The 19,716-nt window shown below is 46.9% G+C and overlaps 5 protein-coding genes across 5 annotated transcripts; 2 read left to right on the forward strand and 3 right to left on the reverse strand.

Moving 5' to 3' along the window:
- Positions 1 to 20: 20 nt before the first annotated feature.
- ATNIH1004_002356 (uncharacterized protein) lies at positions 21 to 1,309 on the reverse strand (the record flags this gene model as incomplete). Its single annotated transcript, XM_033567050.1, has 2 exons — positions 21 to 727; positions 1,081 to 1,309. The coding sequence occupies 2 exons, from the start codon at positions 1,307 to 1,309 to the stop codon at positions 21 to 23; spliced, it is 936 nt and encodes a 311-aa protein (XP_033429045.1).
- Positions 1,310 to 6,098: 4,789 nt separating this feature from the next.
- ATNIH1004_002357 (DUF2841 domain-containing protein) lies at positions 6,099 to 7,160 on the forward strand (the record flags this gene model as incomplete). The annotated part of the gene is made up of 3 exons (XM_033567051.1): positions 6,099 to 6,354; positions 6,404 to 6,589; positions 6,643 to 7,160. The coding sequence occupies 3 exons, from the start codon at positions 6,099 to 6,101 to the stop codon at positions 7,158 to 7,160; spliced, it is 960 nt and encodes a 319-aa protein (XP_033429046.1).
- Positions 7,161 to 7,879: 719 nt separating this feature from the next.
- ATNIH1004_002358 (uncharacterized protein) lies at positions 7,880 to 8,634 on the reverse strand (the record flags this gene model as incomplete). The annotated part of the gene is made up of 3 exons (XM_033567052.1): positions 7,880 to 8,155; positions 8,206 to 8,250; positions 8,335 to 8,634. 3 exons carry the CDS (start codon positions 8,632 to 8,634, stop codon positions 7,880 to 7,882), a joined length of 621 nt encoding a protein of 206 aa, XP_033429047.1.
- A 2,056-nt stretch (positions 8,635 to 10,690) lies between these two features.
- On the forward strand, positions 10,691 to 11,764 carry ATNIH1004_002359 (lytic polysaccharide monooxygenase auxiliary activity family 9 protein; the record flags this gene model as incomplete). The annotated part of the gene is made up of 3 exons (XM_033567053.1): positions 10,691 to 11,014; positions 11,091 to 11,625; positions 11,748 to 11,764. The coding sequence occupies 3 exons, from the start codon at positions 10,691 to 10,693 to the stop codon at positions 11,762 to 11,764; spliced, it is 876 nt and encodes a 291-aa protein (XP_033429048.1).
- Positions 11,765 to 17,744: 5,980 nt separating this feature from the next.
- Positions 17,745 to 19,153, reverse strand: ATNIH1004_002360 (HSP70/90 family co-chaperone CNS1; the record flags this gene model as incomplete). Its single annotated transcript, XM_033567054.1, has 3 exons — positions 17,745 to 18,460; positions 18,511 to 18,783; positions 18,850 to 19,153. 3 exons carry the CDS (start codon positions 19,151 to 19,153, stop codon positions 17,745 to 17,747), a joined length of 1,293 nt encoding a protein of 430 aa, XP_033429049.1.
- Positions 19,154 to 19,716: the final 563 nt, after the last annotated feature.

Raw genomic sequence — 19,716 nt, forward strand, 5'->3', positions numbered from 1 at the left:
CGACGGAGCCCTCACGCGTATCAGACAACGGGCTCAGCAGTCGATGAGGGACTCGGTTTGCCGTTGCCGTGTGTGGGCTGAGGACTTTGGTGAGGGGTGCCCTGCGCCGTCCGGGGGAAAAGCTCACTGAGCTTGTTATAGATTTCGTTCATGGCGGGCATGTGCGGAGGCGGTGTCATGATGCCTGGGTTAGGCGGAGGCACTCCGCCAGATTTCTTGGCCCGGTCGGCAACGGTCGCTAGGTAAGCCAGGTTGGCTTGTAGCCGTCGCATACACTCGAAGTATTCCGAGCTAGGCTTCTGGACTGGGCCCTTGGTAGCGTCGGCGATCTGATCCGACGCGTGGTGGTTGTCCTGTGAACCCTGCTGAGCGGGTGGACCTCCCGCCTTCCCTGCAGATTGCAGGTTCACCACTTCCTGCAATAACATCGAGTTGATGTCGAGAAGAATAGAGACGCGAGCTCTCTCCCGCGCAGACGCGGCGGGCGACGGGGGCTGAGCGGCCGCTTGGGAGGGCGCTTGGGATGGATTTGGCTGGGGCATGGGTCGGTGTTGCTGTGTAGAGGCCATGTCGTTCATCGACATAGAGGCGATGTTCTGAGAGAAGGATTGAGCTGTAGTGGTGGGAAGATTTGACGCCGAGGTTGTCTGCTGTGGTAAAAATTGGCCCATCGTAGTCGGGACAGGTGGCTGGGTGAATGGCGCAGAGAAGTTGGCGTGGGGTCCTGCTCGGCGGAAGATCACGCATTCCGTTAGCGGCTTCCTCACCGACGTTGTTGCTCAAGGGGGAACAAAGCAAAAATCAGGGAGAGAAGTGCCGTCTGATGGTGAAGAACTATGGAGAGCCTCTATCCAAAAACCATTAGACCAGAATTATGCGAGCCTGGCCTAATTGGGTTAAGGATGAAGCCTCCAGATGCCGTGCCCTTCCGTGGAATTTGATCTCGCGACGCAATCCAAACAGAAACGAAAGAAAATCAAATAATAATTTCTAAAAAGAGAAAAAGAGAAGAAAGAGAGAAAGAATGCATGAAAGAAAGAGAAATAAGAAAAAAGAAAAAAAGAAGACGATCCAACGTACCGGACGAATGTTGCGGAAAGCCTGGCGGCATCATAGCTCCACCTGGACCGGGCTGTATAGGCACGGGACCGAGCGACTGTTGTTGGTGTGGATGATGGGAGGGATTCTTCTGCTGGGGAAAAGAGGAACCAGCGTTCGGATAGAAAGGAAATTGCTGACCCTGTGGATTCTGGGGCGTGACAGGATAGGGGTGCTGCTGCACAGGGTAGCCGGGGGCATTGGGGTCCATGGTGGACGTTGATCGCTGATTTAGATCACTTTTTTTTTTGTTTTTTTCTTTTTCTCCTTTTCTTAAATAGTATGAATTATATAAACCTGCTTCAATAATATAATATCAACGGTAATTTCTAATCCGTTGCTATTATATTATTATTGTCTCTTAGTTTTCGTCAAAGTTCTGCCATCAAAACCGCACGGACAACGATCGATCCGAGTGTTTCAAAATCCGGAGTCTGTAATGACTCGCGGGAATAGAATACCCCAGAGCGAAGTGTTCTGGAAGTAATTAGGTAAAAAATATATATAACAAAATTCTTATCTTTTTTTCTTTCTTTTTTTTTAAAAAAAAAGAAGGAAATAAAAATAAATAGTAAATGGCAAAAGGAACGATGGAGACCGTAATGATGATTGGCAGATAGGACCGAGGAGGCAGGCCCAAACGCTGACGCTGGCGGATGGGCGGTAAATAATAGTAATAGTCTAGGAGAGAAATTAATTAGACTTAACTAGCGGACGTCGTACCCAGTAGTCCGTAGATTAGTTGAGATTAAGGAGGTCGCAAGAACATGGATCGACTGTGTGTGGACAGGAAGGAAAAGAAAGAGATTTGCTGGTCGGATCCAGCGCGATCAGCCTTGGGGTGGACAGACTAATGCAGCGGACTCAGGCGGACTCTGGCCGGTGGAGTGCCAGGTCGTCCCCGATCAATCAGGGGAGGGAGAGCGTTCCTGCAGGTAGGACTAGAATGATCGGAATGATGCCAAGTGTGGAGAGCCAGGGAGAGAAGGTCGTCAGTTGGAATGATGAGAGAGAGAATGTGGGAGTTGAAGAGATGGAAAGAGAACACGCAGGCCAAAGGAGTGAAGGTGAATGGGAAATCTCAATGGAGAATTGGAAAGAAAAAGAAGGTACGGTACTGGATGATATGCACAATACATGTAATTATACATAACTTGGCCATAGAGTTCCCCCGATTGACTGGTATTTTTCGACGTACTGACGGAACAGTGACATTCTACAGAGAACACTGACAATGCACACCTCAGGCATCCTCCAATATCAAACAACTGGTCGAGAGTCCTAGAACGAAAGATGAGACAAGACCCTCTCCACCGCCGCCGTTTCGGTGTCGATCGGGAGACACATCACATGGACTATCGCTTAGCCTGGTTACTCGGTTTCCTTGTCGTGGGTGGGGGACACACCAGGACCAACCCTGACTACTACATAGTACGATGACTATGTATGTATCTACGGGGACTCCGGACGGTATAGATTGACTTCGTAGATCTCCCGTCGGTAGGTGAGTCTCGGCCCCAGGGAAAATGGCAAGGGGACCCTATTCGTTGACCGACCTGGGCTGGAGTCGATAGTCGTCCTAGTGGTTTAAGGCTTGATTAAACGTTGCATAGGTGTCCATGTCCGGACGTCCTGCTATGAATAAGGAGGCGAAGAGAAGGGCTGGTCTCGGCCTTAATTGCTTGAAAATCAAATCATTATAGGCATACGTATATGCACGGAGCATGTTGCATAGTACTCCATACTGTATGCCATAGGTGCGGTTGATCTCACTCATGTCAGTGGCCTCCGTCTCTCAATACTCCCGAGATATTGTCTCCATCATGTATCCATGACTCGAGAGGCACTATTCGCAATAGTCGGAGTTAAAAGTACTGGGGAATGGTCCTCATCCTGGCTTCCATGACAGGTAAGTGATCATGTACAGCATGTATGTGCTGGCATTTCTCCTAACTGCTAGTTATTCCTATCTTCCTGTTGACTCAGTGACAGTAAGGTACTGTTGGCATTTCATTATTTCTAGAAACACGGTAAGAATCTGGCCAGTTCTTCCAAATAGACCTAGAAACCTAGAACTGGGCGCGCTCTACCTGTCCAGTGATCTGCGTCTAGCCAGCCATCGCACATCGGAAGTTTTAAAGTGAGGCAGAGTGGTTCCCTCCAGGGTTTTCCATACTTTATCTGGTAGTGGTCATGGACTATCGAGTCCGGTCATCTCCATTACTATTTTCCACATGCTCCGCTTCACATCGGTACCAATGGGATGGGACCCATATGAGTCGGAAACTGTATCCGGGGACCCTTATTCTGAGGTCGTCTGAGACACGGCGACGGGTCATATTCTATATGCAATAAGCGCCATGCTACCTACGGAGTACAGAGTACATACGTACATACATGATTGCTGACACATCGAGTTTGCAGCTGCCCCGCTGAACTTATTTTTTCTATTTTTATTTTCATTTCTCTATCTCCCCCCTCCCCCCTTCTTTGTCTCCGTGGATGACTTTGAAAAACAAAAGAGGGGAAAATAAGGAAAGAAACCATATCGGATGGGTACAAAGAGTTTACGATTCTTCCCGCGCTAAGGGCGGAGCGAATATTATCGAGAAGAACCAATAAGTATAGACGAGCCTTTGAAATCCGGAGGTGAGCATGACCATCTGCATGTAACAGTGGTCATTCGCTGGGCGATCAGCAACAACCCTGTTCAATACTGCACCACCAAATTTCCACATGGAACAGGCGGAAGACATGAATTAACTATCAAGAGGTGATTTATCACCTCAGGAAGTGAGACAGTGGAGTATCGAGTGCCAAACGTCCAGATTGGATGGTCAATAAAATTTCGTAATCCCTCCGTAGAGTAACTAGCATTCCCGGAACCGAGCCGAACTGAATGGCTCGAAGACCGGTGCTAGGTACGTTGCAAGGTCCAAGGAAAAGAAAAGGCCAGGAAAAAAGGCGCATGTCTCGGTGTGGCCAGTGTCTACGTACTCCACACACACCATTAGGTATCGTCCACTCCCGTAAATATATTCGTATAGTCGGGTTGGCACGGGAGACTGTCAAGCTAGACGAGTCCAGACTTTACGAGTCAGTGATTAACTTTTGAGGTCTCGCCATGTGGATAACAGCGGCAATGGTTGAGTTAGCCGTGCAGCATCAATAGAATAACAGGGGTCATGACTAGCTCCAAGCCATCTATTTACTCGCAACCGTTTTCCGCCGGCACCAGGTCTCACTTGCATCATCCTGTTCTCTCCGCAATACTTGATCCTCCTAGTGCGTAGTCGGATTGGGCAAGAGACAAACCACCTACGTCAATTGAAGTCAGAATCTGCATTGTCTCTGTGGATGTAAAGTGAGACACGTATGGTATTGTCTCTTTGTAAGACATGGTGTCAGGTCTCTTTTCATGGATGGCCTTATATTGATCTGGTTCTATGAAATGCAGTATTCAGTATGGAGGCACAGTACATCCATCAATGCCTGATGCCCGATGTATCAGGCAAGGAGTCTCAGGTGGCGAACAGAAAAATAATTAGAAGTATCGAAAAGGGGAAAAAGCAAGCATATTGGAGAAGTGACATAGCCGGACATACGTACCCCACAGCATGGAGTACGGGGTACTCACCAACAATATCCAATCTAGACATCCAAGCTGCTCATGATTATACGCTAACTTTCCCTTAAAACCTTAAAACAGGAAAACTACATCAAAACAAGTCTCCCTGTCTTCAGTTGCCCTAAACTGTAGAGCTTTTGGAACTGTACGGAGTAGCATAATGGCCTGTGACTTCGCTTGAGAATGGCTAGAGTTTAGGCGACGCCAACGAAAACAGTGGGCACTGACGGCTAAACGTAAAAGAAAGTAAGTTCTGCTCCCCATGTATGTGCCCTGAAAGTGTGATCCAAATACGATCAGATCTTGGGTTTCGTTTGCCTAGGCAGCTGATCATTGGAGGCGATAATAATGCAGCAAGGCAGTAGTTTGTACGCCCAATACATCCGAGCGGAAGAGATCCTGTCAAATGTTGTGCCACATATGGCCATGCACATTAGTGACACAAATCTGGGCTGATCAGTTTCAATACGTTGTAGAATCATTGCCAGAGAAGCTGAATTCTCCTTTCTTTCTTTTCCGTCCCCTATGTTTCCCCACCTAGGGTTGCTCGCTTGCCGCCCGGACGCATATAAAACGCGCTGTTGGACGTCTCGAAAAAGGAGACGCCTCAGGAAGGTCCTATAAGCTTATTTTTTGTGGAGCCGCACATTGGTGACTTACTGCTGCATCTTAGAATGCTGGGCCCCGTGCCTCTCTGAAGAACTTTGTTGAGTGTAGGTTCATCCTCTCCATATCTGATTGGCAACAAGAGAATTTAATTGACGGGATCGTTAGTCACTCCAAGCTCTTGGAATATAGGTCACTGCAGCCACACCCCATGGTACTCCAACACAGGTATGGGCGTGGAGAACAGCGCAAATACTGACAAACTTCCAGACACAGGCGTCTATTTCTATGGATGCGTCGCTAGACGGATCGAGATATATGCACTTTGCTCTCATCTACCTAGACGAGAACGGAAAACTGCGCTTCCAAGCTTCACCTTCTATTGCGAATAATTGCGAAGAAATCTTATCTCCAAACGTAACCGACTGTTTCTTGAGAGCCGTGGCATCGTCGAGCAGATGTGACGCCTCAACGCTTCCAGGTAATTCTCTGTGCCCCCCTGGATATCATAATTCGGGTTAATAGGTGAAAGCAGACTCCCAGGTGCCAAAGCCACAAGACACAAGGGGAGGAAGCCCACTGTCACCACAGTCGTTAGATCACGATCTGACTCGTTGTTCCTCGAGGTTAGAGCTTTCGTAGTTGTGTAAATCGATAAATGGAGGTCTAACGACGTGGCAGGCTCCCGGATAACCATCAATCCAAGAAAAAGTGTGTCTCTCACGAGTGCGTCGTCCAAATGAGTATCAATTGCCACCAGAAAACCATGCTGCCGGTGCAGGACCGCAACCTGCTGCGACGATACTACGAGAAGGGGTTTGAAGGACTGCAGCAGATCAATTGCCGAATACTGGCCAAGGCATATATCAAGCTTGTCGAGCCCCGCAAGCAGGTAAACTACCCTTACAATGGCCGGAAGATCATCTCTGGAATTTCTCAGCAGTTTGATCCGGAGATGACCAAACCCACATGGTGGCCATCCGGTGTCACCCATCGCGAGCCTGACCATCTCCTCAAATCTGGTGTGTCTCAATTTTGCCTGAGTCTAGACGTTGCCTAACCCCTTTACAGAGAGAATCCGGCTCCTGGTTCACATTCTGTGTGAGTTGCGAGATAGTCACGCGATATGCGTCGAGAAGCTGAAGGAAGCCGATCAGTCAATCCGGCGTCAGATTATGCCCAGCGAGCGGTTGCAAGTGTTGGATGAAATCTATCGCGTCCGAGAGGAGGAAGAAAGGTACCTCAGCGGTAGAACCGGTAAGTCCCACGATATTGCTGCCGATCGAAGAACTATCCTCACGTTTCAATAGACGGACAAGCAGTTGTCTACGTGTCTCTCGTGCACCTTCCAGACGTCGGCAATGCTCAGAACGTAGGGTCTCCCACCAACACTATGATTAAATCGGATATCAACCCGGTCTACAGGAGAGCGGTTCCTGACATGGAGTCTCACACTTCTGTCTTCCCGACCACTGGAAGCGCGCCGACAATCGAAACTATTGACAACAGTAAAGATACTAGCACACTGAATACCAGTTTGCCTACAATGTGGAATAACTGTGTTTCGTCCTCGTTGCCGCCCTTAAACAGTCAAAAGCGGACCCATGAAGGAGAGACTCCATACCCATTGGATATGCCCAACGCTGCTATGTTTCAGGACGAGAATTCCCACCCCGTTTCCCTGGACACACAATCGCTTCCGTTGAGATACTATAGCGAACCACATTTTAGCCAGCCTCAGAACCAGCAGCACCAGCCACTTCCCATTGTCGGGGTCCCTGGAACCGATGTTGGAAATTGCACCCAGCCCTATTATTTCAACTATTAGGTGTTGACCTCGTTTTGTTCTCTTTTTTTCTTTTGTGTTCTTTTCGAGCAGAGCCGAATGCATGTTGGGAGCGTTTGCTAATATCAGCCAGGGTAGAACATATTAATTAGTTTCGCCTCTCAAAGTAACTTGATAATTAATCAGGAGTCAAAGAGGCATATGGTTCAGTTTGTGCAGGGTATATTTATGTGGAGAAATTTGTTCGGGTGTAAATATGATCGAAAATCTTACCTAGCTATCTAATACTAAGCCGACGAGTCGTCCCTACAATGCTGTAGACCTTCTAGCCAAGACGCCGCGTGATTGTGGTGACACTTTGAACTCAGGTATACTCCTTTTATATGAGTCAACATGTGCAGCGACCATTTCTTCCCACGTCTTCTCTCCACGGGAAAGTATTATCGGCGTTCGACTGGTACATTGGTCAGTAGCACCACCCCTATGTCTTATCCTGGGTATCACTGTATATAGGATGGCAGAATTTGATCTGTAGATATCTGTGCCGAGCTCTAGCCAGCGACCATGTATCATCATTGACCAACCATTATCAATGTCATTGAAAGTTCTACGTCCGGTTGAGAGAGGAAATAGGAGGGTAACTTTTGTCGACTTAAGATAAATCACGTCCCAGCTCTGTCGTACCTCCCGTGTAATGGTGGTATCATCTTTAGAATACCCCCGTGGAACCAGTTGAGTGTAGAAACAAGTAAAGACGGCCGTTAGAGCGACAACGACTTCGCACTCGAACCCGTGCGGGTAAATGGCAGTTTACTTAGGCTGTGAGAAGGATCAGCGGTCATAACAAAGCCACGCTCTGGTAACGGAAAATGGTCCAAAGATGATTGAATAGCAGCCTGGTTGGCATATAGGAAGGTATCATATCTCAGCCCCGGCTCAATCTTATTCTTGTCCCGCAATTGTTGGAAGTACTGACAGAGGTCATTAAGCATAGCATTATCCAGTGTCGGATCCTTCACCCACTGAATCTTCCAGCGCTGTTGCAGATAATTAGGTGCCCCAAAGCCTCACTCCGCAGCATACTAACACTAAGATCGACCGCGGCGGTGAAATGTCTCCAGGCCGCATCATCCTGAAATGAGGTGCGAAAGCAGACAAAGCCCTAAAATTGCTCTGGCCGCTTCTCTAATTCATGCATCCACGGGAACCAACTGACCCATCGGGTATTCTTGCGGTCGTCCACGGATATCTGGTTCCTACGTTCCTCCAGGAATTGCTGATATCTCTCAACAGCGATATTACCGTTCTTCCTCGCCTTTCGGTCGGTTTCCGTCTGGATGACATCCAAAGCGAGTAGATATTTGTCGCGAATATCAGCAGGCCACCGGATTACATCTAACATTTCCTTATTTCCCGTCTCCATCCAATAGGCTGTACCATGCGAAACAAGCCAACCTTCCACATATGTCAGCTCATCTGTGCGGGCTGCCTTCTCGACCAGCGTGTTAAAATCCATGCCAGTAAGTTTCTCACAAATGCATTAGATTCAGCATAGGGATGCCGGCAGAGCAGTTTCTGACGGTCTTCAAAGGTGAGAACTCTCGGATCTACCGCCCCTTTGGCCCACTTCTCGACCGTATCAGCGCAAGGCACTTTTGCTGGTGGTCTCTGAATAAGAAATAAATACATAGTGTGTCAAACTGGATACCTGAAGTCTGTGGGGAGAGCACTAAAATGGAAAGGGAAAGACAAAGGGGTCTCTAGAAAATCAAGTACGTATGCAGCAGTTTGAGTCAAACATAGTGACGGGGTAGTTTTACCTATACGCTAGTATAGGTTGACCGCTCGACCAAAAAGGTACAAAGACAACTGATCTCCCGATCGGTTGCATCTAGCGCCCTAAGCCATACCTCTTGGGTCTAAGACCTGACACATAGTGGTCTTTAGCGCACAGCTGGGCTTACAATCATTATAATAATTACTACTTGACTAGGAAGGTAAGTAGTTGGATGGTGAAATTTTTAGTTGGGAATTACATGTCGCAATTATTGCAGTATCGTTCTCTAATACCATTTTAATTGTAGAGATATAAGGGTTCTTTACAGCATAAGGTTCTTCGGAACCTTCGAACGATTTAAGTTCTGAAGCTAAAAAAGCAGTTACGTACCTTTAGACCTCGTGGCATGCGGGGACGTACTCACCCGCAGCCCACCAAGACAGCCCGCCAAGAAATAAATTACAGTAATAGTTTTGTACTATCTAAGTATCTATATATAATCTTAAGAAAGCACTGTATACATTACTGTAATTTATTTCTTGGCTGGCTGTCAAAAAAAAAAAGGGTCCGGTTTGGGGGCCAAACAGGCCATCTTGGCGGGCTGTGCGAAGGTCTAGAGCTACCTTAAAAGCCTTTCAATTTGAAACTTCCATGGGTTGGTTCCTTTGCTGATTGTTTCACGATATCTGATCCATCATCCTCTACGGAGTATAGTTAAAGTCAGCCAGTGAAATATAAACTGAGGAAAATGAGTAGTACAATTATGTAGGTCGCATTTATTTAGAGATTGCCTTGGCTGTCTATTATATGATAGCTAATATATGCTTCTTCTCATGCTACAGCAGCCTTGATCATAACTTTATAATGAATTTTTCAACAGTACACAAGTTACTGATGCTCTTACTGCGTAATTATAACTCTCTGTGAGATCGCTTAGAGGAGATTGCAGCCAGTAAATTAATACGAGACCATAGATCCTTCTTCCTCCTGATCATCAGGGTCAAGATAAATGAAGTCATTGTGTCAAAGACTTAATATATTATGCATATTAACAAGAAACCAAGACACTTATAGTGGATACTGGCATGGGTTAAAACTAGAGTATTACTCGGGCTAGGAAGGATGCCCTCATTACCTACTATATAGCGCGCTAGATGTGACTGATTTCTCGATCAGCCGTCTCGTACCTTTTTATAGTCAAGTGGTTTACCTCTAGACTAGCGCCTAGACAACCAAACTTTCACAGATACTTCCAGGATAGTATGTTAATCCCAGCAATTAAAGTTTTTATGAGAGTTCACATTGAGTGTTGATTATGTACTCGTGGCTCAGTTGGGTGGGATTATAAGAATTACTCCTCTCGTCTTCAGGATGAGAAATGCACAAACAGGAACCATGTAAGCGCCTATGAGGACTGGGGACTTCATTGGCATTTCTTCGAGACATGATCCAAACATGGAACAATGGATGCCAGCACCCCCATTGGACCATTGAATTCATTTATTAAGTGAACCGCTTGTGTCGATCTTGTCTTAACCTGAAACTATTGCCAATGTGCTATGGCTACTGCATGGTTTGAATGTATTAAGGCATGGTCTTATTAACAATGTTAGAATCTGGAGTACAAGCCTGGTCAACTTTGGGCACATATAAAGTCCTTCTCTTTTCCCATTAAAGTCTTCTTTTCTCTTCCTCATCTTGTACAACACGCTCTCTTATTCTTCTTACTATTCTTTTCCCTTTACTTTATTGACTGAAGTTACTCTTCGTGCGCCCTTGTCACTCTTTACTAACAATGTCACTTTCTAAACTTGCATGCATCATCCTAGGCACAGCTGGTCTGGCCTCAGCTCATGGACACATTAATCGTATCGACATTGATGGCAAGTCCTATGGTGGGTTCCTGGTCGATAAATACCCCGGTCAAACAAACGTCCCTGACCTCATTGCATGGTCAACTGCGGATACTCAGGACGCCTATGTTCAAACCTTTGATTACAACCAGCCGAATATTATCTGCCACCAGGACGCTAAGCCTGGTGCTCTCGCTGGGGAGGTTACTGCTGGTGGCAAGGTGACGCTGCACTGGAGTAGATGGTTTGAAGATCACCGTGGTCCGGTAAGTGATTAAAGGAATCGGGCAACAACCGAGACAGAAGTATTTAAATATAGTCAGAACGTTAACAACAGTGTAGGTTATTAGCTACCTTGCAAACTGCAATGGGAGCTGCGCTTCTGTGAACAAAACGAAGCTTGAGTTTTTCAAAATTGGAGAGGCTGGTCTTCTCGACAACAGCAAGTCCCCCGGAAGGTGGGCCAGCGATGAGCTTATGGCTGCCAATAATACCTGGACGGTCAACATCCCCTCCGATATCACAGCGGGCAACTATGTCCTTCGTCATGAGATCATCGCATTGCATAACGCAATGGGAGACAATGGTGCACAAGCTTACCCACAATGCATTAACTTGAAGGTGACAGGGGGTGGCACTGCTACTCCCAAAGGCACTCCTGCTACCCAGTTTTACAAGCCAACCGATCCCGGAATCCTGGTCGATATCTTCAACAACCTTCGCACTTATGTGATTCCAGGCCCAGCCCTTTACAATGGCAGGGGTGCAACACCTACGAGTACCGCGATTGTCCCTACTAGACCGTCTTCCACCGCGGTGTCTTCCACCCCAGCCTGGACAGCCCCCGCTGCAGCGCCTCAGGGGGGCCAATCTTTGGGTGAGAAACAGAATGGTCAAGCTTATAGGGGCTCCCAATCCTGGCAAAAAAGATCCTCTAGCTGGATTGTCAGGGGCAGGAAGCATGCTCGCGGTTTCTCTGTCTAATGATATTGTGTAAAGAGCTGGAGCGCGTTTGACCTCTCGGGCCAATTGTCCTACTGTCCCTACTGTCCCTATTGCGCCTATGGGCCCTACAGGCCTTTTTGGCGCCGTTGTACCTCGACCTCCAACACGTGACTCTCATTTTTCTCTTTCTTTCTTCCTTCAACATTGTGCATAGCATATCTTATAGGTTCAACGGGTTCAACCCCTGACACATTGTGCGAGATACTTTTCGGGAAATAATGTGTTGAAAGTATGGAAAGCCTTCAGTGGAAATCATCTTTCCTTTCCTGAAATGGTACAACTTATAAATGAATTTGAGTTGAGTTCCATCAAAAGGTTTTCTCCGGTATTTAATTAACATAGGTCAAGCTGGTGGTACTGTATCTGACTCTACGTCGACCTTTCCATGTTGACTCCTTGTCTATATTGAACATTCTACGTTGATTCTCCCTCTATGTTGAACATTCTATATTGAGTTCCCTTATGTTGACTGCGCTCTATTCTGGCTTACGCCTTTTCAAACCTGATATATATTAAGAAAACAAAGTTTGTACGGTAATTTCATTGAGTATTAGACAAAATCTACAAGAGTTATCCGTTAGCAATGTCTAAGGACTGTTAGTTTGAATGCCATAGGGGTCCACTTAGTTCCAGTGGAATTCCACTATGGTTTCGATTAGCTGGGGACCAATATCTAACCTAGTCAAGATTCTTGGCGGCTAGAACATAAGTATCAATAAGTCCGAATCCGAATGCACCAATCCTATCCCTTCTAGAAGCAACTGTAGCTTCAAGTTATTCATTCCATTACTTCAGATTCTCTGTCCCAGTTCTATCGATGCTGCAATACACCGTCTTACTCGTGAAAGGTGTTAGCGATTTTGTCCGCAATTTCTTTCGGAGATCTGCTGTGTATCTCACAAAGGCCGTCAACAAGCAGTCGAAACGGACATCTGTCTCGGGTTTAGAGGATGAAAGGGATCTTTGGTAAGTGTTTACGGAGATCCCACAAAATACTTGCAGAATACCGCTGGTGATTACATGAAGACAGATGCATAACAACTCTCAAACTGTCTCATTAGCTGCTCGTTATTGGCCCAGAAGTCTCTTTGGGGAGAACGGGAGTGATAATGATGAGATGCATCTGAACTCATTTATAAATAGATTATGAGGACCAGCATCCTCGTATTTTAGGTTGGACTTACATTGTATTTCCAGTCGATTTCCACCGATTTCGGTATCCTCAGGCACAGGGACCATTGTTATTATTGGCTATACAACAACCTAGGCAGCACTGCCTCAAAAGTAAACCCCTCTTCCCGAACAGGTCAGCCAACCCTGCGTTAGTTTTTGCTGCCTAACGTGTAGAAATCTCGCAGAAATAACTATAATACCGGTATATTTCTGATCTTATTTCCTCGTTCTCCCTCCTCATGTGAGTCTTAAAAAACAATGGTGACCCGGACAGATAGGAAGCATGTCTACAAGTCTCTCACAGTTCAAGAGGCTATCTCAAGACTCTTGTTAACTGTCCAAACAATCGACTTTCGACAATATTCTGAGAAGTATGGTATAGTCTCGAGCGAAGTGTTAAAAACCACATAAAGTAAAACGAATTCGAGATGCATTTAGCTTACGGGACTGACCTTGCCAGCCAGTATGGACTAAGGATGACGGGAGGCGGGGTAATTACCGACAATTTTTAAAACTTGGATGATGAGCTGGTGGTTGCTTCTGCTCTTGGGCTTGGACAAACAGCTATTGGGTGCATGAAAGAGACTTTACAGCTTCGTCTTCCGCGCAAGGTCAAGCAGCGCGAGAAGGAACTAAATGTCCTTTCATTCGGGCTCTCGCTCTAATTTACTCCACCGAAGGTTAGGGATATGCTACTACGCTTCTATGTGTTAATGCTGATGTATGTCGGCCTATGGACATGCACAGGATTCTCCGAAGCAGCTTAACACTATCTCGGATAACGGGCGAAATCCGTCTGCCTAACCATGTCAACTGACAGCGCCGGTGCCGATATCCGGCACTCTTGTTGTTCCTTCAGATAGTTTGGTACCATCATCTCAATCAAAATACTTGCAAGCCAGACCGATAGGGGTTGGTATATCCACTGTTGATCAGTCAATCCCTTTGACTTTTAATTTGCCTACCACTGGCTGATCGTAGCATTTCGACGAGCAAACAATGCACTGAGATGTATCATGCCGAGGACAACACACCCTGCCCGCATTTTTAGCAGCAGTAATGGGAGCCCTCTGCATCAACGAAGCACTCCTTTTTCGGCACTCACAGGCAAAGATATTCATGCAATGCTAATGAGAGTCCTCTCGGTGTCAGCATAAAGAGATTGGGTATGAAATGCCCAAGCGGCCGTTAGTCATTCGGGTCCTGTATTATGCAGAATATACTTGACGGGTTTATATTTGTGAATGAATCGATTGGACAAGCTTAGGCTCTGGGAGAGATGGCCAACCGCAAGTTTCGTTCATTGACAGCTTGGTCTGTGTATGCTGGAATCTTACTGGGGATGACATGTTCGTTCTTCGATCGTCCGCCAAAAATCTAACCTGAAGAGACTGTCATGGGGAAAGCCAGTATCCAGTTACACCTAAGACCAACGCCTTGTTTCAAGCATCCCGACTTGGCCATGCTGAAATCGGGATCAAATAAGAGATCGCTAGCCTTCACTAGGATGCCATGTTAAGGGGGCAAGTTTTAAAATTCGCGTTACGGATCAGATGCAGAATAGAAATCATTCACAACTCGCGAAGAGCTGCTTGTTGAGCCTTTAAACAAGGTATCGACGTGTCCATTGTCATTCACTCGAGATACTAAACGTTTTATTGTCTAGCTAGCCATTAATCTGTGTCAACCACTTAAATAGTAGTAGGCATGAATCCAGTGCTACTCTCTCAGATGCCTTCCACAGCTTTAGACGAAGGTTTCTAGTCGCGAATCCCTCAAAATTGAGAGAAGGATTTACCCACCGTGGTGTTAACCGTCGGTCTTAGATGTTTTATCAGCCGCCCAAGCATATCAAACCCTTGGAGCCTTCGTGATGAAGGATGCTCCAAAAAAAAAAGAGAGAGAACGGTTGAGAAAGATTGTTTCGCATTGCTTTGTGCAATTGTCGACGAGCCACTTCACCACTTGTGCTAGCAAGCCCCTATTCCTCTTCGCATGGGCAAAATAGACTTCGGTCTCAGCTGGAATGATGACCTCCACCACAGGAGAAAGTAAGAGCCCCTAAGCAAAGACCTTTTTGGGATCTGCTCATTAAAGTAGATTCGCAATACACAAAACGTTCATGTATCTTCTATGCGATGTGATCCAGTTACGAAAATCTTCGTTGGGGAACAATTACCTTATAAAGCGTCTAAATTGGAGGTCAACGGCGGACGATATCGCTTCCTTAACTCTGGACCAGCTGCAAAATGCCGTGAAAGCTGTGGCAGCCGGTCAGAAATTTGATAATCCCGTTATTCAACGCCCTTAACGAAACATTATGACTATTGGAATGCGCGTTCCAAGTTCGGCCCCCTAAAGGTTAATGATGCGTTCCGAAATTCGAGGAATTATCGTCCAGTTTGGGATGCCTGCGTTTTGGATCACCATCAAGCTATCTGACTTGCGAAACCCCTTGGTAATAATGCTGGCAGGGATAGAATACACAGGTAATATCTGACAGCCGCTGATGCTGCTATTCGGAGGGTGTGGCTACCTCTAACCCTGTTATAGCGGCAAAGTTCTTTTATTATGTCTGTAAAGCAGTGCTGCACGGGCTCCTGGGTTGTGGCTGCGAAAATATAGGGATCTTGGGAGACGTCTCCAATTACTTTGGAGTAGTTAAAACAAATGGCCGAGGCATGCTGCACCTCCATGCACTGGTATAGCTACGGGGAAACTTAGCGTTCTCTTCGCTGCGGGATCGCATACTGAATATACAGCGCGTATGATCTATTACCTTGAAAACATTATCGTCCAGAGCATTGACCCACAATACCAAATGACTCCGAGGTCGCCCTTCCCGCCATGCCGGCTTCAGCCCAAGTCTCAGAATCTGACGAAGCCTTCCTTGCACGAGGAGGTCATGACAGTAACGCGGTTGCTCGAAAGAAACAGTTTTATTCGAAACATCATCTCTCGACCTGCTTCAAATACCAGCAAAGAGGGTCTGGAAAGAATTCGTGTCGGTTCGGTATGCCCCACGAATTAGTCCCCACATCTATGGTTGATGAGTTCGGCATTATTCATCTCGCTCGAAATTATCCCTGGGTTAGCCCCTGGAATCCGGCCTGAGCAGAGGGGTGAGTGGTCTGAGTAAGGCAGCCTTAATAAAATGCACCACACGAGAGTTCACCACTATCCGTTTTTCGTGTAACACTTTTCACCGTCATTCCCCTTTACCCTCCGCAGCAAGGAGATGGCATCGTCAATGGAACAGGGAATTTTGGTCATCATTTCTTCTGCGTCAACTATGGGAGCTAAGGATGTCCCATCACAGTCTTCCAACTGAACCATGGCACGAGCACGTTGTCTTAGCCACCAAAGACTAACTCGCACGAAGTTGTAGTGCTTGGTACAGTAGGAAGGCAATTGAAGGAGAGTGCTGGCGACCTGGACTCCGCTTTCATGATCATGGGCTAGCGTGTTGAAACAGCGAAGCGCAAAGTTACTCATACCCTTTTATTACAGGCGAAGGTCCGTCGCAGTGGGGGGATCAGCCAACTTTGCCTTTTCAATGGACTGTTTGAGTCCAGCGGATTTGCCGACCACCTGCCATGGGAAGACATCATCTTTGGTAGCATAGTTAGCGATGGCCATAGCTAGCGACATGAAATGATGGGGAGTGTCGTTATATGTAAAGCATCCGACCAACACACCGGTGCTTTACCACCGGTGGCAGTGAAGTCGCCATCGCGCACATCAAGAGGAACCCAGCAAACTTGCACATCATCCCTTGGCAACTTCGTTTAGTACATGCAGTCCACCATATTGTCAATTCACTCTGATTTGCTCTATGGGATGATTAGGGCTGATTCTGGTTCACTGCCTCGCTCTCCTGTCCGAGACGATGCAGGCCAACGCAGATTCGTAGGAATTAATAGTAGCTAAGACTTGGTGGTTCAAGCAGGGGCGCGACCATTACAGAGACATGACAGTAGAAGCGAAATGTTTTCTTTGGAAAGGCATACAGATTAACCAAGTTATCCTTGCAAACAGAGAAATCAACTTATCATGCTCTATATATTTGAAGGTTCAGTATCGTGGCTTAGATGGGTTTTCACCACAAATCTGCAATGGACATTCGTACTGGGAGAAGTCATCGGATTATTACTCTCCACCTGAAGTTTTGCCTCGCAGGTGGAGCAGAAGGTATGACTATAATTGCCCATTCCATTGATGATGCCATCGTTTTGTTTGAGTAGGTAAAGGGGAAAATAGTGAAAAGGGTTACGACGGAAGATAACCGGTTCACTGGCAAAGCTAGTGTGGTGCATTTTATTGAGGCTACCTTGCTCAGGCTACTCACCCCTCTGCTCAGTCCGTGCTCAGTGATCAGCTCAGGCCGCTCAGACGAGGGGTGAGCACTAAAACGGAAAGGGAAATATAAAGAGGTCTCTAGAAATCAAGTACGTATGTGTTTATATACAATGGGGAGTCGGCCCATGAACTTGCCAAGTACCATGCATATACAGTCAGTCCGTTGACTAAATTGCACGAACCAGGATCAACACAGACTTGACATCCGAAGTTGAGAACTGCCATTACTGATGCTGAGGTCCTCCACCTTTGTGTAGCTGCCAACAGTGTTCAAGATATATTCAACCTGTTGGCTCGTGGCAGCGCCTGCGGCGAACCGATTGCTGAATGGTGTTTATAGTCCGTAGACCACTCCCTCAAGCAGCAGCATGGCGGCATTCATTGTTTACCCTAGGTCAGTTATGGTATCTCATCAGCACCATCCCGGCCCGGAGGGTAGAGCTCTGCAAGCAAAGAGGTTCATCCCTCCTTCCTTGCTTTCATTTCTGCAATGAATTTCCCAGTCTTAGAAATCGGTACGACGTAGATCCGGACCAATTCATCAACGACCTCCACCTTGCCTCCGCTGAGAATCTGTAGGAGCGGTAGCTTTTTCCCCGCCTTGATCAGCCCGCCAGTCACCGTGTCCATGAAACATTCCACGCCGCTTGCTGTATACTCCTTCTTCGTGTCCCATGGCAAGGGGAAAATGTAATCAAGATGGTCCTCGATGGCATTCATTTCCGAAAAGGACTTAATGAAGTCAGACTGCGCATCCATGTGGTACAGAAACACCGTTGGGAATTCAAGGGTGCTTTCTGGGGAGAGAGGATCTGGCGTCAGACGAATCCCTACGTCCTCCATCTCTGGAGGCTGCTCGGTCTTGCGAGTTCTGATCTGTCTAGCCCGCAAAGCCGTACTCAGCATCGTTTTTTCCTTGCGCGCTCTCTCCGACTCGGCCTTCTTCTTGGCGGCAATACGCTCTAGAGCCGCTTTGCGATCTGCCACTTTCACCGCTACTCCTTGGAGTGATTTGTTGCTGGGATCGAGAGCAAAGCCGCGACTCACGACATCCTCCGCTTCCGGGATCTTGTCAAGGGCGAATAGTGCCATCGAAGAACGATAGAATGCCTTGACATTTCGGGGGTTGAGTTTCAGTACGGAGGCACAGTCCAGTGTTGTCGACCGATAGTTACCTAACAAATAAGCACCAGTCACGTCAAAAATAGGAGGACAAATTACCTACCCAGCTCCAAATTGCACAAGGCGCGGTTGGAGTAGGAAGCCTCTTCCACTTGGCGCTTCAGTTTCTCCTCCTCCTGAGCATCTTCCGGCTTATCCCATTTGTCTTCCTTGGCCAGTAAGACAGCTATAGCCTTGGTATAGAACTCTTTGGCATCGATCCATCGTTTTTCCTTGGCCGCCTCATTGCCTTGCTCTCTAAAATTCTGCGCCACATCGCCGCGCGTTCCTTCGTTCTGCAGCGCCTGGATGGCATCCAACATGATATTCTCCCCATCTAAACTGTCGCATTAGCCCACTAAAGACCCTTATCCCGAAAGGGGAGAAGAAAAGAAGATCTCACTCTCATCACCCGCTTTATTGATATCCGTCATGAACAGTGGGGTTTTATTCAACATATCCGCCAGTTCATCCATGGTATGCGACCGTACCGATGCCATGTTCTGCGACATTTTCGGTGCTAAGGGGTCCTTTTCCTCCATCTCCTTAAGCCTTTCCTCGTTGATTGGAAAGATGGGTTCATCTTCGGTGGTGGGGAGAGGACCGTCGGTGAATGCCTTGTCGGGCGGGATTTCTGTCTCTTGGGGCTGCTCATTGAGGTTGATCGACTCGTCAAAGTCATCGGGGAGCTCTTCGACCCGGGCCATGGTGACTGCAGAGAGGGATGGTGGTTTGGTAAGCGATGCGATCATCCAGAAATCTTGAACTTAAAGCCATCAATTACAGTTACTACAGTAGAGGGAAACAAACAGTGCAAACACGAGGGGTAGGGCTAGCCCTGGCTGCCTCTTTGGTCTATATGCTGCTCATGATGTTGCATAACTATCAAGATAAGTTATTCTATATGAACCGATCTGCGAGATACGATGGATTTGTGTCTGAGCTGTGTCTTGGTTGATCTCCTTGTATCTTTCTCCATATTGTGGAGACCCTACAAGCATGTTGATTGCTACTGCGATGAATACATCCATACTGGGATATACTTTCTTTTCCTTTGTCTATTTGTCTAGATGTTATTTTATTTATTCAATTAATTGTTTATTTTTTTAAAAATGTCTGTATCACGTTTAGTTTGTATGCGGATACCTACTAGTCAACTAAGTACAAACAGAGTCGCGACCGAAATATCGCCAACCCGATTGCGATGATTCTCTGCGTGGTGCTCATGTTCCGGTATTCGCTAAATATGGAGACCGAAGCACGACAGGTA

Source organism: Aspergillus tanneri, assembly GCF_003426965.1.
Source record: "Aspergillus tanneri strain NIH1004 chromosome Unknown AapTan_1_pilon_pilon_pilon, whole genome shotgun sequence".
Taxonomy (NCBI): domain Eukaryota; kingdom Fungi; phylum Ascomycota; class Eurotiomycetes; order Eurotiales; family Aspergillaceae; genus Aspergillus; species Aspergillus tanneri.